The sequence below is a fragment of the Oryctolagus cuniculus genome, chromosome 1, assembly GCF_964237555.1.
Source record: "Oryctolagus cuniculus chromosome 1, mOryCun1.1, whole genome shotgun sequence".
Taxonomy (NCBI): domain Eukaryota; kingdom Metazoa; phylum Chordata; class Mammalia; order Lagomorpha; family Leporidae; genus Oryctolagus; species Oryctolagus cuniculus.
In genome coordinates this window covers 146,439,158-146,463,373 of record NC_091432.1, presented here as the reverse complement: position 1 = coordinate 146,463,373, position 24,216 = coordinate 146,439,158, and the positions used below count along the sequence as shown (strand labels likewise).

The 24,216-nt window shown below is 41.5% G+C and overlaps 1 protein-coding gene across 3 annotated transcripts in view; it reads left to right on the top strand.

Moving 5' to 3' along the window:
• The window catches only part of CENPP (centromere protein P), a 252,206-nt gene that overhangs the window by 6,823 nt on the left and 221,167 nt on the right, over positions 1-24,216 (top strand). For all 3 annotated transcript variants that reach the window (XM_008256885.4, XM_002708177.5, XM_070050272.1), the window contains exons 3-4: positions 4,981-5,069; positions 13,878-13,966. In XM_008256885.4, coding sequence (XP_008255107.2) covers positions 4,981-5,069; positions 13,878-13,966 — 178 coding nt within the window. The remainder of the gene's footprint in view (positions 1-4,980; positions 5,070-13,877; positions 13,967-24,216) is intronic.

The window sequence follows — 24,216 nt, the reverse complement described above, 5'->3', positions numbered from 1 at the left end:
ACTGGTTCACTCTCCAGATGGCCACAATGGCCAGGCCAGGAGTTTCTTCCAGGTCTCCCGTGCGGGTACAGGGGCCCAAGCACTTGGGCCATCTTCCACTGCTCTCCCAGGCATGATAGCAGGGAGCTGGATTGGAAGTAGAGCAGCCAGGACTTGAACCGGTGCCCATATGGGATACCGACACTGCAGGTGGAAGCTTAACCTTCTGTGCCACAGCGCCGGCCCTGACGTCTAAAACTTTTACTGGCATAAAAGTCTCAACATAAAGGCTAGGCAACGGATCTTAAGAAAGCTACTGTGAGCTGGTGCCGCGGCTCACTAGGCTAATCCTCCACTTGTGGCGCCGGCACACCGGGTTCTAGTCCCGGTCGGGGCGCCGGATTCTGTCCCGGTTGCCCCTCTTCCAGGCCTGCTCTCTGCTGTGGCCAGGGAAGGTAGTGGAGGATGGCCCAAGTCCTTGGGCCCTGCACTCCATGGGAGACCAGGAGAAGTACCTGGCTTCTGCCTTCGGATCAGCACAGTGCACCAGCCGCAGTGGCCATAGGAGGGTGAACCAACGGCAAAGGAAGACCTTTCTCTCTGTCTCTCTCTTTCACTGCCCACTCTGCCTGTCAAAAAAAAAAAAAAAAAAAAAAAAAAAACTTGGGTAAGATAAAAATTATAAAGAAAAAGATTTTTAAAGCCAGGCATTCAAGTAGTTGTGAGGATTTCCTGAATTGATTTGTGAGGCAACTAGTGAGAGTAATGGCACTAGAAGAGGAATATTTTCAACAGAAATAGAATGAAGAATGACATCAGTAGGCAAATGTGGTCTAGACGTGAAATATTCCAGTCATATTAAACCGTGTGACAATATTGTGCCTTGTGTCACTTTTTTTTTTTTTCACAAGATGAGCTCTATGTTAGTGTAGAACTGGGTGATGTTACAAGAAGATGGAACAGCTTGATAGGCTTCACAGTTTAAAAATGCTTGAAAGCTCAGTCATATGTCACAGTTTCTGTTTCTTTATAACACATAAAAGATTACCAGCTAAAAGTAAATAGTTCTTTATTTTTTTTTTTTAAAGATTTTTTTATTTATTTGAGAGGTAGAGTTACAGACAGTGAGAGGGAGAGACAGATGCCCACAATAGCCAGAGCTGCGCTGATCCGAAGCCAGGAGCCAGAAGCTTCTTCCTGGTCTCCCATGTGTGTGCAGTGGCCCAAGCACTTGGGCCATCCTCCACTGCCTTCCCAGGCCACAGCAGAGAGCTGGACTGGAAGAGGAGCAGCCGGGACTTGAACTGGCGCCCATTTGGGATTCTGCGCTGCAGGGATTAACCTACTGCATCACAGCACCATATCCATAGTTCTTCTTTAGGCCAAGTGATAAACCTTGTTCAAAATGATAGTTATCATACTGTATTTTGGCAACTTTTTAATCTGTTAAGCGAAGTGAAAGTGAAATAATTTGATTTAGTGTGTGTGTCAGGTGATCTGTGATGCCATCAAATTCTTACCAAATAGGTACTGGGTCTGGCTGAGTCACTTGATTGACTAGGAGCATTCAAAAGACAACTGTTGGAAGTTATTCCTTTCAGTATATGTTAGTTGTGCAGACACTGTTCCTCTGATGTGTAGATGCTAGGCAATCAGATGATGTTTGTTCATCCGGGGGCGTGGAGAGAGGCGTGGAGAGACAGCTCCCATTAGTTGGTACAGTTCCCAAATGCTACAAGAACTGGGGCTAGCAGCCAGGAAAGCAGTCCAGGTCTCCCACATGAGATAGGAACTCAATTTCTTGAGCCATCACCTGTGTCTGCTAGGGTCTGCCCTGGCAGGAAGCTGGAGGCCAGAGCCAGCAATTGAACCGAAGCACTCGAATGTGGGACACAGATGCCTTAACTGCTAGGCTAAATTGAGTTTTACAGCTTTTTTTTTTTTTTTTTTTTGATTTATTTATTTGATAGCCAGAGTTAGAGAGAGGAGAGGCAGAGAGAGGTCTTCGATCCGATGGTTCGCTCCCCAGATGGCTGCAACAACCGGAGCTGTGCCAATCTGAAGCCAGGAGCTTCTTCCAGATCTCCCAGGCGGGTGCGGGGGCCCAAGGACCTGGGTCATCTTCCACTGCTTTCCCAGGCCATAGCAGAGCGCTGCATTGGAAGCCCCGGCATTGACATTTTTGAAAGCCACTTGTTTTGGTTATCCATCAATCTTTTTGTCTTGATTTATTATTATTGATGAGATTAAGGCTATGGATTTTTGGCAGGAAAACTACATAAATCATGTTTTGTTTTGTTTTTTGACAGGCAGAGTGGATAGTAAGAGAGAGAAAGATCTTCCTTTTTGCCGTTGGTTCACCCTCCAATGGCCACCGCGGCCGGTGCGCTGCGGCTGGTGCATCGCGCTGATCAGAAGTCAGGAGCCAGGTGCCTCTCCTGGTCTCCCATGCAGGTGCAGGGCCCAATGACTTGTGCCATCCTCCACTGCACTCCCAGGCCCATAGCAGAGAGCTGACCTGGAAGAGGGGCAACCGGAACAGAATCCGGCGCCCCGACCGGGACTAGAACCCGGTGTGCCGGCACCACAAGGCAGAGGATTAGCCTATTGAGCCATGGCGCTGGCCTATGTTTTGTTCTGAACAGTACATCTAGTCAAGAGGCAGACGATGCTAGTTTACACCATCCTGTCCTGTTTTCCTAACTACACATTAAACCTGTCTTCCCATTTTGAGCTCCAAGCTTACCCCTCCTGTAGAGGTACTTAATGCTGTTTTTTGAAATTGCCTTTCTAGTATTCTATGTAAGTGGCCTTGCTTCTGGAATTGTCTCCTTGCTAACTTGGTTTTCAGTTTTCCTGGGTCTTCCGGGTCAGTTCCATTTGTTTATGTAGTTCATCTATCTGACCATAGCTTCTTTCTTTGCTCTTCTCTTCGCTCTTTTAGAAGTGTACCCTTTTAAAAATAACTTCATTAGGAGCAGATGTTTAGCCTAGGAGTTAGGATGTCTGTTGGAATGTCTGAATCACATTTTAGAGTACCTGGGATTGAGTCCTGGCTCTGGATCCCAAATCCAGCTTTCTGTTAATGTAGACCCTTGGAGGTAGCAGGAGATAGCTCAAGTTGTTGTTGAGTTCCTGCCACCCAGGTGGGATACTTGGATTAAGTTCCCTTTCTGTCTTTTTGGGTGTTAGAAGCATTTGGGCAGTGAACGAACAAATGGGAACTCTGTTTCTGTCTCTCTGTCCCTCAAAAATAAATAGGAACCAGCAATGTGGCATAGAGGGTTAAGCCACCATTTACAGTGCCAGAATCCCATCTCAGAACACCTGTTCAAGGACCTGGGAAGATAGTGGAATATGAGCCATTCACACATTTAAATACATAAAATGTCCTATTCTTGGGATTGATATTGCAGCACATCAGGTTAAGCCACTGCCTGTAATGCTGGAATCTCATCTGAGCACTGGTTCAAGTCCCAGTTGTTCTGCTTCAGATCTAGCTCCCTGCTAATGCACCTGGAAAGCAATGGAAGATGGCCCAAGTACTTGCGCACCTGCCACCCTTGTGAAAAACCTGGATGGAGTTCCTAGCTCTTGGCATCAGCCTGACCCAGAACTGGCTATTATGGTCACTTTTGGACTGGGTTGGTAGATGGAAAATATCTCCCCCTTGTTCACTCTCCCCTTACTATCTTTCTTTGTTACAGTGTCTTTCAAATAAATACATAAATCTTTTCAAAAATAACTTCATTAGCAAAACTGCATGACTCCATAAAGTCAGAATAGTGCTTACCTCTATAGGAGTAGGGTATAACTTGGGAAAGGACATGAAGGAACCTTATGGATACTGTAAAAATTTCTGTATTTTGAGCTAGATAGTGGTCACATGGGTAAGCATATATAAAATTACTGAGCAATATGCTTAAGAATAGAACTTTTTTTTAATGGTTTATTTATTTGGAAGTCAGAGTTAGAGGGAAAAACTGCTGGTTCACTCCCAAAAGAGCCACAACAAAATCAGAAACCTGGAACACTATCTGAGCCTCCCATGTGGATGGGAGAGACCCCTGTATTTGAGCCATCTTTGGCTGCTTTCCCAGACGCATCATTTGTGAGGAGCTAGGTCAGACGTGGAGCAGCTAGGATTCAAACCGGTGCCCCTATGGGAAACTGGCGTTGTAGGTGATTGCTTAACCTGCTGCATCCTAACTCTGGCCCCAAGAATAGGACATTTTATGCATTTAGATGCATGCATGGTATGCCTCAGAAATGTCATTTATCACTGTCGTTTTAGTAAACTTTGTAGAGAATAACACAGGTACACATGTAATTTCAGTTTACTGTCTTTCACAAAAAATAGATAATGTTGAAACATTGAAAACCATCTAATTTGGGGCCAACATCATAGCATGTCAGGTTAACCTGCTGTCTGCCACGTTGGCATCCCATACGGGCACCAGTTTGAGACCTGGCTGCTCACTTCGAAGCTGCCTCCTAATAAGGTGACTGGGAAAGCAGTGGAAGATGGCTCAAGTGTTTGGGCCCCTGTACCCTCATGTGAGACCTGGAAGAAGCTCCGAGCTCCTGGCTTCGGTCTGGCCATTGCAGCCATTTGGGGAGTGAACCAGCAGATGGAAGATCTCTGTTTTTCTCTCCCTCTCTGTAACTCTGCCTTTCAAATAAATAAAAATTTAAAAATAAAAACATTTCATTGTTAATATAATTCAAATTTGCCTAGGGTTTACTATAAATTTTTATGTACTTAAATATATCTGTTTCTTACCATAAATTTAGGGATAATTGAGAACTAAATAGTGAAAATTGTTACAAATTCTATTTTATAAGGATAATTTTCTGTACATTCTTCCAGAATTTTCAAATGCAAATGTACACTTTCACTCATATTCCCACCTTGTGGTCTAGATCCAAAATTAAATAGGCATTTGAACAAAATTGTTCTTTCCTAACTGAATACTTTTTTTTTTTTTTTCTGATTTACAGATATAAAGAAAGTTGTACAGAAATACAGACTATCAGGAAATTGCCACATGGTTACATTTCAACTTGAGTTTCAGATTCTGGAAATTCAGGTAAATTAAGTAGCATTTTCTGATGAGATGATTCTGCCATAAGATAAATAATTCCCACCTAGTGCACATCCTCCAGCACTGGCTGGGCTCATGAGGGGTTCATGACCCAGGGCCTCCTGGTAGCACAGATGCAGAGTGGTACAATAAACACCCCAACAACTTCATATGATTGAGCTGCTGCTGAGGAATTGGGTGCTTTGTTTTTAGACAGATGGCAGGGTGCTCCACGGCTCCCAGAGCAAGCCCTTGAGACTGTGAGAAAAGTCCTGAATGCCCCTGGTTGTTAGCTCATAGACCAGCCACCTGTTGTCTATTGGTGACCTGTTGCTGCTAAATAGATTTCTGCAGCATTTATCATATTAAAACAGCAAAAATATTTGTTGTCTTACCCATTTTCTGTGGATTAGAAATTTAGGAGCAGCTCAGTTGGATGTCCTTATTCAGGGCCGCTTATGAGGTTGTGTTCATCTGGAGCTCTGTAGGCTGTTTGGGAGTAGATGATCCCACAGGTTGTGCTGCTAAGACTGTCAGATAAGATCCGGAAACAGAAAATAATGAAACATAGATGCAAAAATCCTCAACAAAATTCTAGCCAGTCAAATCCAACAACACATCAGAAAGATCATTTACCCAGAACAAATGAGATTTATCCCTGATACGCAGGGATGGTTCAACATTTGCAAATCAATCAATGTGGTACATCACATTAAGAAACTGCAGAACAAAAAAGTATGTTTATCTCAATAGATACAGAGAAAGCATTTGATAAAATACAACACCCTTTCATGATGAAAACTCCAAGCAAATTAGGTATAGAAGGAATATTAGGTATAGAAGGAATATTACTCAACACAGTCAAGGCAATTTATGACAAACCCACGGCCAGCATCCTATTGAATGGGGAAATGTTGGAAGCATTCCCGCTGAGATCTGGAACCAGACAAGGATGCTCACTCTCACCATTGCTATTCAATATAGTCCTGGAAGTTCTAGCCAGAGCCATTAGGCATGAAAAATAAATCAAAGGGATACAAATTGGTATGGAGGAAGTCAAGCTGTCCCTATTTGCAGACAATATGATTGCATATATAGGGGATCTAAAAGACTCCACTAAGAGACTATTAGAACTCATAGAAGAGTTTGGTAAAGTAGTGGGGTATAAAATTAATACACAAAAATCAACAACCTTTGTATACAATGTCATGACTAAGAAAGAACTTATAAGATCAATCCTATTCACAACAGCTACCAAAAAAAAAAAAATCAAATACCTTGGAATAAATTTAACCAAGGATGTCAAAGATCTCTATGATGAAAATTACAAAACATTAAAGAAATAGAAAAGATACAAAAAAAAAAAAAAAGGAAAAATCTCCCATGTTCATAGATTGGAAGAATCAATCAAATGGATCAGTGGAGAATGGGACTGGGAATAGGAAGAGGAGGAGGAGAGGTGAGAGTGTGGGTGGGAGGGGCGGGTATGCTGGGAAGAATCACTATATTCTTAAAGTTGTACTTCTGAAATGTATGAAGTTTTTATTCGTTAAATAAAAGGTTTCTTTGGGGAAAAAAAAAAAACGAAAATGAAAAGACAGAGTGGTAACATGTAGCCCCGTTGGCCAGCTGGCTCTGAGAAGAGTGGGACCCAGGCCAATTAGAACAGGCTTAGGCTGGGCACATGCTTTGATGACAGAGAGCTGTTTTGACTAGTTAATTTTCCCCAGTGGAGCCTACAAGGAGTAAGTGCAAAGAAGAAAAATGTATCGGGGAACGACAGGCAGGCTGCCTTAGTCTCAGCTCAACAGATAACTAAAATGAATGTAGGGGCTGGCGCGGTGGCTCACTGGTTAATCCTCCACCTGCAGCGCCAGCATCCCATATGGGTGCTGGGTTCTAGTCCCGGCTGCTCCTCTTCCAGTCCAGCTCTCTGCTGTAGCCCTGGAGGGCAGTGGAGGGTGGCCCAAGTCCTTGGGCCCCAGCACCTGCATGTGAGACTGGGAAGAAGCACCTGACTCTTGGCTTTGGATTGGCACAGCACCGGCTGTGACGGCCATTTGGGGAGTGAACCAACAGAGGGAAGACCTTTCTCTCTGTCTCTCTCTCACTGTCTATAACTCTACCTGTCAAATAATAAAAAATAAAATGAATGTAGAGCAATTGTCACAGTGACACACTGAATACTCTTCTGTGTGCTGGCATCCAGGACTGCAGGCCAACGCATGTTACAGAGCTATAAGCCTGTGGTCCAGGTGCATCTCTGAGAATTTGAGCATTTGTGCTCACATTGTCTAGCAAACTGCTCAGAGGTGTCCTAACAGCCTTGAGCTTGCACACTTTCTCTGCTGTGACACTCATCTCTTTTCACAGTTGCTCAGTGGGTTATCTGGAGGGAAGTTAGGTGGTGGGCAAAATTAGTCTCATCCTTGGGAGACTTAGAAATCTAACTGAAAAGAGAAAGCCTACCCTCTGGAGTGAAGCTGTACTTGCTCAGGGATTGTTTAGTATGCTGGTTGGTGGGCTATGGACTGGGAGATTATAGACTGCAGTATTTGAACTTCATTTAAATCTCATACTTAATCACCTTAAGTCTCTTGTAGAAATCATCAAACAGTATTATGCCGCCATTCTAAGATCAAGGGTGGCATGGCATAGAAAACAGTTTTGATAATGCAGTGTGCTGCTGAAGCAGCAGCACCAATCCAGACTGCAACTTTTTTTTGTTGTTGTTTGTTTTTAAATATTTATTTATTTGTTTGAAAGATAGAGTTACAGAGAGGCAGAGTCAGGGAGAGAGGGCGTCTTCCATCCACTGGTTCAGTCCTCGAATGGCCACAATGGCTGGAACTGAGCTGATCTGAAGCGAAGAGCTTCTTCTGGGTCTCCCACAGAAGTGCAGGGGCCAAAGGACTTGGGCCATCTTTCACTGCTTTCCCAAGCTGTAGCAGAGAGCTGGATCGGAAGTGGAGCAGCCAGGACGTGAATAGGCACCCATATAGGATGCTGGGACTACAGACGCTGGCTTTACCCTCTATGGCACAGCGCATTCCCCATCTCAACAGTATTTTAAGCTAATATTCTGGTCCCCTTACCACCAAAGCTTGATTGCAAATTTTTTTAAAAAGATTTTTATTATTTGAGAGAGACGGTTATAGAGAGAGGGAGAGGCGGAGAGAAAGCTCTTCCATCTACTGGTCTACTCCCCAAATGGCCACAATGGCCAGAGCTGGGCTGATCGGAAGTCAGGAGCTTCTTCTGGGTCTCTCATGTGTATGAAGGGGCCCATCCACTGCCTTCCCAGGACATAACAGAGAGCTGGATTGGAATAGGAGCTGCCGGGACTGGAACTGGCATCCATATGGGATGCCAGTGCCACAAGCAGAGGTTTAGCCCTTTATGCCACAGCATAGGCCTGTTGACTGCAAGTTTTATGATCATCTGTCAGCGGCCTAAAGTTACACTGTTTGCTTATATGCTCCATGTGTTGGAATTAGTTGAGCTGCATCCGATGGAACTTCTGCCATCAGCCATACATGGCTTCCAGATCAGTGATCCCTTTAATGTTTCAGACATCAGGAAGGAGAGGGTCACAAAAGGCTAACCTTTTCCTTTGAGGGATTCTTTCTAGAAATTATACATTTGTCATTTTCACTTACATTTTATTAGCCAATAAATTAATGAAAGAGGTGCTGAAAATTTAGTATTCATTATGCACAGTTGTATGGCCAGTGAAAAAATGGGGCAAGAAAGTACTATTAGGTTCTACTAGCAGTTATGGTTTAGGGGCTGCAGGGGCTGCGGGCAAAGCAAAAGAGAGGAACTGTTAATATCCTTTAAAAGACACATAATAGTGGCCAGCGCTATGGCATATTGGGTAAAGCTGTTGCCTGCAGTGCAGGCATCCCATATGGGTGCCGGTTCAAGTCCTGGCTACTCTTCCTCCAATCCTGTTCCCAGCTATGGCCTGGGAAAGCAGTAGTAGAAGATGGTCCAAGTCCTTGGGCCCCTGCACCCACATGGGAGACCAGGAAGAAGCTTCTGGCTTCGGATTGGCACAGCTCCAGCCATTGTGGCCAACTGGGGAGTGAACCAGTGGATGGAAGACTTCTCTCTGCCTCTCCTCTCTCTGTTTAACTCTGACTTTCAAATAAATAAATAAACTTTAAAAAAGTCACATACTTATTGTTTATCTAGAGAGACGTGAGTTGTCATTTTCAGATTTAAAAGTATGTAGATATTTTAAGACTGCTTAATTTTACTAACAGTGCGCTGCAGGAAAAGCGTGCTCCCCCTGGTTCTGCCAAGAACATGCACTTTGCCTCTGAGTCTTTTTAGTTCTATGATGCTTCTTGAAGACCAGACTGATAAGCAAGATGTTGGAAGCAATCACAGATGGCTGTGGAGTCACAGGGTTTTAGGATCAGTCAAGTGGGAGGCAGGCACCGGGGTTCTTGGAGAAGAAAGCAACAAAGAACCATCTTTTTTCCTTTGTTGCTTAAAATTCTGATAAGGGGATTTAAATTGTTTTTCAATTTTTTTTATTTAGTAGTAAATCCTAATATGTTCTAGGCTTACTTGTGTAAATATTCTTTAGAAATATATCTCTGGTAGAATTGCTAGGTCAAAGGGCATGTGCAAATAAATTCTGATGACTAGTCCTAAATCGCTCTCTAACATGGTTTTACTGTTTTTACCTTTTGAGCATATTTTTACTGTAGAGACTAATAGTGAAAAACAGATGAAGATAGCAACATTGGATTTTTTTTTTATTTCCACCAGAGGGAGATATTTAGCTATTAGAAAATTTAAAATAATCTAAATAAAACTCTCACTTTATAGAATTTTCAAAGACTTATTGCATTATAAATTTTTATTAATACCATATTTGAATGAAAAGTAACCTTATGGATTATTTACGTGTCAACCTTCTTACAGGGAAATCTACCTAGAGAGTTTGAACGACTACCGGTATTGTTGCAGCTATGACTGTGAAAGGCGATCCCTTGTTAAACTCTGTTCTCCAGATCTACTGTCTGGTGTTGGTGGTACTGTGATGTTTGTTAGGGGTTGTAACGCCATCAGAACGAACGTGTAGTGTCGACCTTCATAGTCCAAGCAGCATAATAAATCGGGGGGGGGGGGTAACTAGTTGGGGAAGTGATATATTAAGTGTATTTGCATAACTTCTGTTCCTAAAAATTCAATGACATGAACAGGATAACTCAAAAATAGGGAATTTCTTATTGAAGAGACTATAAACCCATTATCAGAGGCTCCCCCCCAAAAAAAAATCTGCCTGATATTTTGACATTTGAAACAGAATACTGAAACCTTCATGAGAAATATATGAAGTTTGTCAAGTTAACAGGACCATTTTTCTATGCATCTTTAACTACAATCTTTAAATGATAGAGGCAGATGAGAACTGCAAGCCTGGATCAAATGGACCGTGGTAGAAAGAAATGTGCTGCTAAGACTCTAGTGGCTTTATGGTCAGCTTGTTTATAGGCTTCCTTTCCTAGTCTACCAGCCGGGAAGAAGTGACCTGGTTAGCAGAACCACAGGCAAGAGAGATGGAAAAACAGTATCTTGAAGTCAGCTTTCCAGTGGGTGAACATAGTCCACAACCCACCAAAGGGAAAAAATGAGAGAGAAGGAAGTGCCAGTAAATCCTAGACTTTCTGTTGACGAAAGGCAAAATCGAACATGTACCCACATACACTCACACCAGAGACAAGAAGCCCTCCCAGATTGCTGTTTCTTTTTTTTTGGTCAGAGTTCGATTGAGATACAATTCACATCATGTAATTAATCCATTTAAAGTAAACAATTCAGTCATTTTTAGTGTGCTCAGAGTTCTGCAACCACCAGCACAATCAATTTTAGAACATTTTTACCACTTCAAGAAACCTTGTATTCTGTAAATATTTCCCTTCAGTCCAATCCCCTCCTCCTACCCCCCTCCCCCCCAGTTCTTTTGCTTAGCTCTAAGGAACCAGTAATTCATTTTTTGTGTTTTTTTCTCTGAGTTTTCTTCTCTTGGATGTATAAATGGAATCATAAAATGTGTGATCTGATAATCTGCCTTCTTTTACTTACATAATGTTTTCAAGGTTCATCCATATTGTAGCATGGTGTTAATACTTTTTTTTGGCTGAATAATATTCCATGGTGTGTGTGTGTGTGTGTGTGTGTGTGTGTGTATATATATATATATACATACTTTATATGTGTATATATATATATTTTATTCATTCCATCACTTGATGGAAATGGTTTTTGCTTTTTGGCTATTATGCATAATACTGCTAAAAACATTCACATGCAAGTTTTTAAGATTTATAATTTTTTTGAAAGGTGAAATGACAGAGGGGAAGAGAGAGCAAGATTAAGTGCTTCCATATGCTGATTCACTCCACAAATGGCCGTAACAGCCGCAGCTGGGCCAGGCTAAAGCCAGGAGCCCAGAATTTCATCCACATTTTGTGTGTGGTTGACAGGTCTACAACCGCTGCTTTCCCAGATTCATTAGCAGGGAGTTAGACCAGAAGTAGGACAGCCAGGACTCAGTCTGGCACTCTGATATGGGTTGCTTTCATTACGAGCAGGTGAATCTGCTGCAGCACACAGCAGCCCCATAGAGGTGGAATTCCTGGGTCAAATGGAGCAACTAGATGATGACTTTTGATATGGAGCATTCTGTCATATGCCTACTTGCCATCTGTATTTCTTCTTTGGAGAAATATAGAGTCTTTGCCCAATTTTTAATTGGGTTATTTTTCTTTTTTTAGTTATAAGAGTGCCTCTGGAATTTTTGACTAGATGGTAGATGCCATAGCTGACTTAAACTGTAGTTGCTCCTAACAGTTCCCACTATATAATCAAGCAAGCAAAAAGGTAAACATTTTAGGTTATCAATGTCTATTTCTCCAACAGCTCAGGATATAAAGAATTATGTCAGATTGTATCTAGACAGATGGAGGAGAGTAGCAAGGAGTATCCAAGCCATCCAGTTTGAGGAAATAGCAAAAATTACTAGATTTCTTGCTATCGATATTAATAAGAACTACAGAGTTGAAAGCACAAAGATGGTATAGAGTTCTCTCATCATATTGGACACAAGACCTAAAATCATGGCAAAAGTGCTGACTTGAAAAGAAAATTACTAAGAAAATGCAGGTAAATCCATTTTGGAAGAATGAATCCAGGAAATACAAAAACATGCTATATAAAAACTGCTCTGGGTGTTGGCCTTGTGGCGCAGTAGGTTAAGCCACCAGTCACCACACCAGCATGCCATATTGGAGTGCTAGTTCCAATCTATTACTCTGCTTCCCGTACAGCTCCTTGCCATGTACATGGGAAAGGAGCAAATAATGGCCCGAGTAGTTGGGTCCCTGCCACCTACATAGGAGATTGGGGTGGACTTCCTGGCTTGGGCCTGTGCCAGTCCTGGCTGTTGCAGCCATTTGGGGAATGAACCAGAAGATCTCTCTCTGTGTGTGTCTCAGTCTCTCTGTTGCTCTGCCTTTTTTTTTTTTTTTTTTTTTAAGAAAACTTACTTAATAAATATAAATTTCCAAAGTACAACTTTTGGATTATAGCAGTTTTTCCTCCCATAACCACCCTGCCACCCGCAAACCATTCCATCTCCTACTCCCTCTCCCGTCCCATTCTTCATTAAGATTCATTTTTAATTATATACAGAAGATCAACTTAGTATATACTAAGTAAAGATTTCAACAGTTTGCACCCACATAGACACACAAAGTATAAAGAACTCTGCCTTTCAAATAATTAAATTTTTTAATAAGCTACTCTGACTTAAAGCGTAAAGCACAAATTGAATGGGTGGACTGAAAGAAAAAAGAATAAAAGGACTGTAATACTGACAACTGCACTAAAAGTTTCAGGGATAGAATGAGGATAGCCTTGAGGAAAATCACCTGTAAAAGCAATTGAAAAGAAGATAATATTAAGACAGTGGAGAGCCACTAAATGATATTTCCAAAGCAAAAATAGAAAAAACTATAGACAAATATGTAATAGAAAAAATTTTACTTTTGTAAAAAGGAAAACCATTTTCAGATCAAAATAACAGTTTATTTAACAAGCCCATTGAGTATGGAGTTGTTTCTGGCTTTCTGTGATTAATACTTTATGAATATCTTTATTCATGTCATTGTTTTCTTATAATTTTAGTATAGATTCTTAGAAGTCAAAATAATCAAAGTAAATATTTTAAAGTATTCGTTGTCAAAATTATGTTTCTTCCAAATGGTTTATGGTTTTAGTGTTTAAGTAATTCATTTGTGGTTCATTTTAGTTTTTGGTATAAAGATATGATTGCATTCTCCTAGCAAACATTTTCGGCACTTTTTTTTTTAAAGATTTATTGTATTTGAAAGGTAGAGTTACAGAGGGAGGGAGAGACAGAGAGGTCTTCCATCCCACTGGTTTACTCCCCAGATGGCTGCAACAGCTGGGCAGGCCCAGCCAGAGCTTCATCCAGGTCTCCCACGTGGGAGTAGGGGCCCCAGCACTTGGGCTATCTCCTGCTACTTTCCCAGGTGCATTAGTAGGGAGCTGGATTGGAAATGGAGCAACCGGGACTGGAACCAGTGCCCATACGCTACGCTGTCATCACAAGCAGTGGCTTTACCCACTACGTCATACTACCCGACCCCAGGATCATTTCTTGATTACCCTTTTCTATTTGGTGACATTTCATTTTGTGTATTTTACAGTATTTTTTATCTTTATTTGAAAGTTACTGTGCTCTGATACATAAACTTTATATCTTTATTATAGGATAATGAGAGTTTATCTTCTGTTATTACTGACCTCAACATAATAATGGAGCCCACAGAATATCCAGAATTAAGTGAATTTATATGTAGGTAAGCAGTTTTTATAATTTTTTTTAGGGAATCTTTTCACACCTCGGTTTTAAGTTTACCCTTTCTTGGTAAGTAAATAAGTCATCTCTGAAATCATAACACAACATTCTCTGTATCTGTGATCCACTCTATATGTATTGTACATTCATTATGTTCTTGGCATTTAAATTGTGAGCAAAACCAGATACAGTCTTCCATGATGGAATTTTAAAAAAAATTACTTAATTCATTAAAAATTGTTATTTTAAAAATTTATTTATTTGAAAGGGAGAGTTACAGAGAAAGATAGACAGATATCATCTATCTACTGATTGATCCCCAAATGGCTCCAAGGGCCAGGGCTAGCCTGAAGCTCTTTCTGGGTCTCCTATGTAGGTGGCAGGGGCCCAAGCACTTGGGCCATCTTCACTGCTTTCCCAGGCACATTAGCAAGGAGCTGGATTGGAAGTGGAACAGCTGCGACTTGAATCAGTGTTCATCTGGAATGTTGATGTTGCAGATGGTGACTTAAACACTGCACTACAATAGCAGCCCATTTTCATTTTATTTGAGAGACAGCATGTGAGCACATGTTCCCATCTCTGGTTCACTCCCCAAATGCCTACAACAGCTGAAGTTGAGCCAGGCCACATTCAGGAGCCTGGATTCATTATGAGTCTTGCACGTGGGTGACAGGGACCCAAGCTCTTGAGCCATCAGCTGCTGCCTTTCAGGTTTCACATTATCAGTTAGCTGGAATTAAACACACATCCAAGCACTCCAACGTGAGACGCCTTGTTAACCACTGCACCAAGTGTTTCCACCACCTAGTACTTACTGCCTACTGGAAAAGTCCTCTATTAATCAAGTAATTTCAAAAATGTAAAATTCTGGCTATGTTAAATACTACAAAGAAGAATCATATTGTACCGCTGGAGCAATTGTCAAGAATTTGATGCTATCACAGAAAATATGGGTTAATGTCCCAGTGCTTGAGCTGACTTTTAGTTATGAGTTAACCCAGAATTCCTTGACATAAGCAATTGTCTTGCCTCAGCACTGTGCCAAAAGGGAGCATGACATCTGGGAGCAACTGATAGGAAGCCAGAGCAATGAGAGGGTAGCAGGAGCACAGGGCAGCGAGGCTAGAGAAGTATGTAAGGTCCAACTTTATAGAGTTTCTTGTAAGGTGTTAGCTCACAGTCCTAAGAACAAAGTGAAACTACTGAAAGGCTTTGAGCAGAGTCTGAAGAAGGCAGACATGTGACATCCAAGGAAGAATTGTTCTGGAGGCTACAGGGAGAATGGATTGAAGGGGTACGATAGCAAGTACAGTGAGGGCAGTAATGACTAGCTTATTAGAACAGTTCAGGCAAGAACAGTTCATACTTTGGACTAGAATGAAAATAGTAGAAATGGATTAGGGGGACATTTAGGAAGCAAAGTAGTTGGGGACATGTCATCGGTTGAATGAGAGGTCAGTGGTCTCTGACAGGGATTAACTCCTTGATGGTGGTGGCACCATTTGCTAAGAAGGGAAAGTTGGAAGAGAACCATGTCATGAGAATGCAGTGTCATTTTGTACACGTTAGACTTGAGTTCCTATGAAATACTAAAATAAAAATGGGAAGTAGGCAGCTCGGAACATACGTGGGTAGGAGATAGAACACTGAAGTGGTCACCCGGTGGGTAGAAATGAATGCCTTGAGCAGGAGTGGAGTTGCCTATGGAGGGAAGTTAGAATGAAAGTACGAGAGGGCCTGGAGCTGAGCCTCGAGGAATCTAGAATGTGCTAGCTGAATAGGAGAGTAAGATCCTTCAGAGAAGTTGGAAAAGGAAGTACCTAAGAGGAAGGAGAAAAAACAGGGATGTGTTTTATAGAGATGACATTTTTCCTTTTGTCCAGGCCCTGCTTGGAAGTAGCATCTGCTATTTGGAAGTTACGAAAGGAAGAATGGTGTAATGTCTATCCCTTGTATAATAGTCATGTTATAATGTAGTTAGTTAATAATATATTATCTCAACCCCCCCCCCCCTTTTAAGATTTATTTATTTGAAAGGCAGAGTTATAGAGAGGCAGAGGCAGAGAGAGATTTTTCATCTACTGGTTCATTCCGTAAATGGCCTTAATGGCTGGAGCTGGGCCTATCCGAAGCCAGGAGCCAGGAGTTTCCTGTGGGTCTTCCATGCAGGTGCAGGGGCCCATGCACTTGGGACATCTTCTGCTTTCCCAGGCTATAAACAGAGAGCTGGATTGGAAGTGGAGCAGCCGAGACTCGAACTAACTGCTATATGGGATGCCAGAACTGTAGGCGGCCACTTTACCCGCTGTGCCACAGCACCCGTCCCATCTCAGCCCTTTTGATTATTCTAATAGACTGGGTTGCCACTTTGTGGAGAGTGACTTGTATTTTAGAAAGGATGCTGGTCATACATAGGTCAGAGACCTGGGTTTGAGGCCAGACTCTATTGCCCTTGTATAAATTCTTATTTTGTTTTTTCTTCTTTGTGCTGTAATGTAATATAAATGCTACATGCCTAAACATAAATTTACTTTTAGTTTTCCCTTAAATGTCTGTAGTTTTTCAGACTGAGAATTGTATCTTTAATTTTTGGAAAACTTGTAAAAATTGGTTTTTTTTTTTTTTTGACTCTTGCTATTACCCTGATCTTCCCTTATCCTAGTATGCATTCATATAAAATGCTAAACCTCTCACAAATAGAATAAGAACAATAATATGCTTGCAATTTCTTTCAGCCTTTGTGCCTTTATTGTCATATAATTCACTTTTGTGTGTGTTAACAGTTTCCTGAGTATGTGTTACTTATTTTGCTTTAGACCATCCATTACATTTTAAAGTATTTAGAAATAAAAGAGATGGTTTTGCATGTTTATCTTCATTTTTACCATTTCCAACATTCTTCAATGATTTATATTGACTCAGGTCTCTAACTGGCACACTCCTTTTGCCTTAAGAACTTCCTTTAATATTGGGCTGATCTGTTTGCCATTAATTCTGTCAGTCTGTTTCTCTGAAAAGATGTTTATTTGCCTTCATTTTTAAAAAAAGATTTATTTATTTTTATTTGAAAGACAGAGTTACACAGAGAATGAGAGACAGAGAGCGAGCCTCCATCCACTGATTCACTCCCCAAATGGCTATAACAACCTGGGCTGGGCCAGGCCAAAGCAGAAGCCAGGAGCTTCTTCTATGTCTCCCAGATGGATGCAGGGGTCCAAGGAATTGGGCCATCCTCCACTGCTTTCCCATGTGCATTAGCAGGGAGCTGGATTCTTTTTTTTTTTTTTTTTTAACTTTTATTTAGTAGATATAAATTTCCAAAGTACAGTTTATGGATTACAGTGGCTTCCCTCCCCCCCCATAACTTCCCTCCCACCCACACCCCTCCCATGTCCCGCTCCCTCTCCCATTCTATTCACATCAAGATTTGTTTTCAATTATCTTTGTATACAGAAGATCAATTTAGTATATATTAAGTAAAGATTTCATCAGTTTGCCCCCACACAGAACACAAAGTGCAAAATACTGTTTGAGCACTAGTCATATCATTGATTCACATTGAACTACACATTAAGGACAGAGATCCTACATGAGGAGTAAGTACACAGTGACTCCTGTTGTTGACTTAACAAATTGACACTCTTGTTTAAGGTGTCAGCAATCTCCCCAGGCTCTGGTCATGAGTTGCCAAGGCCATGGAAGCCCCCTGAGCTCGCTGACTTTGATCTTATTTCGACAAGGCCATAGTCAAAGTGGAGGTTCTCTCCTCCCTTCAGAGAAAAGTACCTCCTTCTTTGATGGCCCGTTCTTTCCACTGGGATCTCACTCGCAGAGATCTTTCATTTAGGTTTGTTTTTTGTGTTTGTGTGTGTGTGTGTGTTTTGTTTTTGTTTTTGCCAGATTGCCTTGGCTTTCCATGCCTATAATACTCTCATGGGCTCTTCAGCCAGATCCGAATGCCTTAAGGGCTGATTCTGAGGCCAGAGTGCTATTTAGGACATCTGCCCTTCTATGAGTCTTCTGTGTAAGGGAGCTGGATTCTAAGTTGAGCAGCCAGGAGTTGAACTGGGATGCTGGTGCTGTGGGCCATGGCTTAACCTGTTGTGCCACAGTGCGGGCCCCTGCCTTTATTTTTTATTTATTTATTTATTTTTAATTCAAAAGGCAGAGTTATAGTTAAGGAGAAACAGAGATCTTCCACCCACTGACACACTCCCCAGATGAAGGTAACCAAGGCTGGGCCGGACTCAAGCCAGGAACTTGGAACTCCATCAGGCTCTTCCATGTGGGTGGCAGGGGTCCGAGGACTTGGGCCATCATCTGTTGCTTTCCTAGGAGCATTTGCAGGGAGCTGGATCAGAAGCAGAACAGCTGGGACTTGGGACTCTGATATGGTATGCTGACATGCAAGCAGCAGCTTAATCCTGTATTCCACAACATTGGCCCCTGCCTTCATTTTTTGAAAGGTACTTTTCTGGCTACAGGATTCTTGGTTGACAGTTTTTCTTTCCTATCTCTAAAGATATGCTTTTATTGTCTTCTGTATTACTCAGGTTGTGAACAGAAGTCTGCTGGGATTGTTACATTTGATTTCTGTATTAAAATGTGTGTTTGAAGATTGCCTTCCAGCCTTTGATGTATGTTTTTTTTCCCCACAGTTTATGCTATATCCAGGGTGTATTTGTGTGAAAATTCGATCTGTATCTTCAAATGTTCATTTTTCCCAGAACTCTACTGCTCTACCACTCTAATTACACATATGTTAGACAGTGTTTAGTGTCATCTCACAATGTTTAGATGCTGTGTTCTTTAACTCTTATAGCCTTGTGTTTCACTTTGATCATTTCTGTTAACACATGTCCAAGTTCACAGATTGTTTCCCAGCTGAAGTATAGTCTGCTGGTGACCCATGGAAGAAATTCATCTTTCTTGCAATGTTTTTTATTTCTAGCATTTCTATTTAATTCTTTATTTCTCTCTTTCCACATTTTCCATGTGTTTAAGGAAGCTGCCCACATTTTCCACTAGATTTTTTAAACTTATTAATCATTATTTTGAAGTTCCTATCTGACAGTACCAACTTCTGAGTCATCTCTGCATGTGGTTCTGATTAGTTTACAGTGGGTTATTTTTCTTGTATTTTAAAAGTTACAGGGCCGGCTCCGTGGACCAGTGGGTTAATCCTCTGCCTGCAGTACCAGCATCCCATAGGGGCGCCATTCTAGTCCTGGCTGCTCTTCTTCCAGTCCAGCTCTCTGCTGTGGCCTGGGAGGGCAATGGAGGATGGCTCAAGTGCTTGGGCCCTGCACCAGCATGGGAGACCAGGAGGAAGCACCTGCTCCGGATCAACATAGCTCCAGGCGATACAGCCATCTGGGGAGTAAAGCAATGGAAGGAAGACCTCTCTCTCTGTCTCTCCCTCTCACTGTCTGTAACTCTGCCTCTCAAATAAATAAAAATCTAAAAAAAAAAAAAAAAAAAAAAGACTTATAATTTGAGAAGCAGAGAGACAGCAAGAGTGAGAACAAGCTCCCATCTGCTGCTTCACTCTCCAAATACCTGCAACAGCTCGGAACTCAAGCTAGGTCTCCCACATAGTTGGCAGAGACCCAACCTGAGCCATACCTGGTTGTCTCTCAGGATCTGCACTGGCAGGAAACTGGACTCAGGAACCAAGCTAGGCACTCTGATATGGGATGCAGATGTCCCAGGCATTCTACCCCTCTTGAAGTGTTGTCTCATAATTTTTGGTTGAATGATGGACATGGTCTGTGGTAGAACAATAGTGACTGTCGCAGATAATATTTATGCCCAGAAACATATACATTTATTTTATTAGACATGTGGTGTAGGGTTAATCAAGGTAGATAGTGTTGAGCTTAAAGGTGGGATTTCTGTTGCTTTCACTACCTTGAAGCATCACAGCTTGTAATTCTTCCAGCAGAGGGCTGTTGTTGCTTTATATTTAGAATGGAGCCTTAGGAGCTGGAGGGTTTCCCCAGTGATCCAGCTCTGCTTCCAGCTTTCAGCAGCCCCTGTGTGTTCACACCTCAGAGGAGTGCTTCTCCAGCAGTTGACTCCTGATGCTTGGTATTTGATGCTAAGCTTATGGTGGGAACAAAGGGAGTTCTGCCTTTCCGTGGTCCATCATCGGTTTTGGGTAGGTCCTATCAACCTGTGCCTCAGGTAAATGGCTTTCTCAATGCTTTTGTTCTTCCTTCCTGGTGCAGTCAAACTCAACCCATCTTTGTTTTTGTCTTGAGTGGGCAGTGTTTCTGTCTTTTTTATTTTTATTTTATTTTATTATTTGAGAAGTAGAGAAAAAGGTCTTTCATCCACTGGTTCACTTCCCAAATGGCTGCAACGGATAGGGCTGGACCAATCCAAAGCCAGGAGCCACTGCTTTCCCAGGCCATAGCAGAGAGCTGGATTCAGAAGAGGATCAAGTGTGTCTTTTCCCTCCTTCAGTGGTAGCAGACCTGTTTCGTCGTGTGTAGGGTCCTGAACACAATGGATATCCTGGCCCACCAGTGGCCTAGAGGACTTCCATTCTGCCCCTCTTCTAGAAGTAGTGTATCTTTATCTTGGCCTCAGAGTATTCTTATCCTTCTTCCAGACTCTGATTCATTCTCCTTCTTTGAAATAATGTACTTTTTCTTCTGTTGGTTTTCTGCCTATCCTTCAGTGGCTTAAGAATTGTGCTCCTGATAAGGATTAAGGCTTCATACCTGTACCCCAGCAGCAGCTGCCCCCTTTGCAAGCCTGTGCCACTGAGGGGAGCTCTTTGGGCTCCTGCCAGGACCACAGTCTGTCTGGGGTTCCCCTCTGTTCCAAAATGGCAGTAACTGACTCTTGCCCTTTGGTTTCTTGTTACCCACTGGTGTGGTGACTGTTTCTCTCCTCTGTGTTTAGCCAAAGGTGAACTGTTTACGTGTTCTAAATTTCACTTGAAAGAGAAAACTTTTAATTTAGTTGGTTCCTTTGTGACTGCAAGTCTTTATTGGGCTCAGTAAAGGTTATGACTTTATATATTATTGAAGTTTTCCTTGATGGTAGGTTGAGAGTGGCCTTATCTTTGCAGCACCTTACATCTTCTTTGGAAGCAGTTTGTGACTAATTGGGTGGTTAAAACCCCATCCATAGAGCGTTCATCTTCACTGACAATATTTTTCATTTGTAGAGGTTCTATGTGTTTGTTTGTTTGTTTTTAAGATTTATTTTACTTGAAAGTCAGTTACACAGAGAAGGAGAGGCAGAGAGAGAGAGAGGTCTTCCATCCACTGGTTCACTCCCCAATTGGCCGCAACGGCTGGAGCTGCGCCGATCTGAAGCCAGGAGCTTCTTCCGGGTCTCCCACGTGGATTCAGGGGCCCAAGGGCTTGAGCCATCTTGTGCTGCTTTCCCAGGCCATGGCAGAGAGCTGGATAGGAAGTGGAGCAGCCAGGACTCGAACTGGCGCCCATATGGGGTGCTGGCACTGCAGGTGGTGGCTTTACCCGCTACGCCACAGCACCAGCCCCTATGTGTCTTTTTTTCAAAATTTACTTTTAAAAAAATCTAATTTGAGTTTCCTGTAATTTTTATGGATTTCTCCTCAGATGTATAGTCCAATGAAGGATAATAATTTCTTCACTTTTTATTTAATCTATTAAACATTAATCTATTGAGCTTTTGGCTTCACTGTCAGTACTGATCATTTTCAAAGTTCTCTGTTACCACTTTCGTCATCTGCCTTTTATTCCCTCCTTTTAAAAGCTTTTTATATATTAATATTATAATAAAGTTGATTTTGTTATACAGGTCTTAGAGCTATAACACATACATAGATACATGTAACTGCCACCATATTTGGAATAAAGAACAATTCTGTCATACCCAGGGGGGGAAAAAAAACCTCCTGTATCCTGCCCTTTGTTAATAAAACCTCCACTCATGTGTCTTGGCAACTACTGGTCTGTTCTCCATTGTAGAGTTGTGCCTTCTCCAGAAGGAATCAAATAATGTGTGTGCTTTTGAGATTGGTTCTTTCACTAAAGAAAATGCCTTTGAGATTCATCCATACAGTTGTATGTGACAAGATTTTTTCCCTTTTTAAAAAGAGTTAAAATTTTATTTTTATTTGAAAGGCTGGGAGACAGATTTTCCCTCAGTTGGATCACTCCCCAAATGCCTGCAAAAGCTGGGGGTGGGTAAGGCTGGGTCCAACAGCTGTTGGTACAGTGTTTGACACCACTTGGTGGCTGGCGCCGCGGCTCACTAGGCTAATCCTCCAGCTGCGGTGCTGGCACGCCGGGTTCTAGTTCCGGTTGGTGTTCCAGTTCTGTCCCAGTTGCTCCTCTTCCAGTCCAGCTTTCTGCTGTGGCCCGGGAAGGCAGTGGAGGATGGCCCAAGTGCTTGGGCCCTGTACCCGTGTGGGAGACTAGGAGGAAGCACCTGGGTCTTGGCTTCAGATTGGCGCAGTGTGCCGGCCATAGCAGCCATTTGGGGGGTGAACCAATGGAAGGAAGATCTTTCTGTGTCTCTCTGTGTCTAACTCTGCTGGTCAAAAAAAAATATAAATAAAAAATAAAAAAACACCATTTGGTATGCCCACATCCTATATTGTAGTGCCTAGGTTCAAGTCTTGGCTCTACTTTTAATTCTGCCTTTTTGCTAATGTGCTCCACGGAAGGCAGCATGTGATGCCTCAAGTACCTGGGTTCTTCTTGTCTGTGCTCTAATTTTCTGCAGTTTCAGTTTTCTGCTATCAGCCATGGTAAAAATATATTGATTTGTCTTTATTCTTTTGAGAGAGTCTACATTCACATAAATTTTATTATAATATATTGTTATAATTGTTTGTTAATCTCTTTTTGTGTCTAATTTATAAATTGAGCTTCATTGTGGGTATGTATGTATAGGAAAAATCATTATGTATGAACATAGGTTTTAGTCCTATCTTCAATTTTAGGTATCCACTGGGAGTCTGTGTGTGTATCCCTTACATTTAAGGGGGAATACTGTGTGGACATACTTAGATATGTATTTACCTGTAAACATTCACTAAAGGATTTTGTGTAAATGTTGGTTTTCTGTTCTCTAGGATAAATAGCCAGAAGTGAAATTGCTTAATTAGGAGTATATTTAAACTTGTAATAAATTGTAAAAACTGTTTCGCACAGCAACCATACTATTTTGCATTCCCACTAACAATGTGTGAGGCTGATGGATAATATTTTAGTGATAACTTCTGATGTTCATCCTGTTTTAGACATAATACAGAGCATTTATTTTTAGAATAAAAATTTTTAATATTTCTCCTAAATTTCCCTTTGTTTTATTTTATGCTTAGAGACACATTTCCAGGTATTTTATTTTTCTGACTACTTTAGTTGAAATTGTGTTACTGCCAATGTTTTGCAAAAGAAATTTTGGACATCTGTTTTATAGTTAGTAGAAGTTGGACTTTGCTTAGGAAAAATAGATAAGTAAAAATCATTGTTAAAGTTGTAAGAGCCAGCACACACGCAGAACCACAGTTGCTTTCTATAATTGAAAACTATATGTATGGTCATCCAGTACACTTTAAGAAGATGTGAATGGAGATGAACAAAGGAATTATTCCACTTTTAAAGTTCTTTTTAAAGTCAGAATAGTCTCTTCTTTCATATGTGAGTATGCATGTGTGTGTGTTTAAACTTTGGCCATCATATCTTTTGAGATTATTTACTTGGCTCATTCCCTCATCACAAGATGAAAAGCTTATTTTTCACTCAGTTGTTTTGGGAATGAAATATGTTACTTTGGCCTGTGCTCTAACAAAGAAGCTGCTGCTCTTTATGGGCCTGTATTTGTTGGAGAATAATTTGTTTTCTTGGGCATTAAAAGAATTTCTTTATAATCAGTAATGGACTAAGTTTTTGACACTTAATATCCAGTGTTTCTGTAAAGTACATGCTCATCCAGCTGTGTGTCAATTCACTATTTAATATTCTTTATTTTCTGTGTCTCCTTTTTTTTTTGTTTGTTCCTCTGTTCCACTTTCTCGCCCTCATTTGGATTAATTATTTTTTCCCCTGGATTTGTTTTATTGTGGTAAAATCCTTATAAAATAAAATTTCTTGTTAAATTTTTTTTTAATTTGACAGGTAGAGACTGTTTGCTAGTTCAATCCCCAGATGGCTATGATGGCCAACACCGGGCCAGGCTGAAGCCAGGAGCTAGGAGCTTTATCTGGTTCTCTCCTATGAGTGGCAGGAGCCCAAGCAC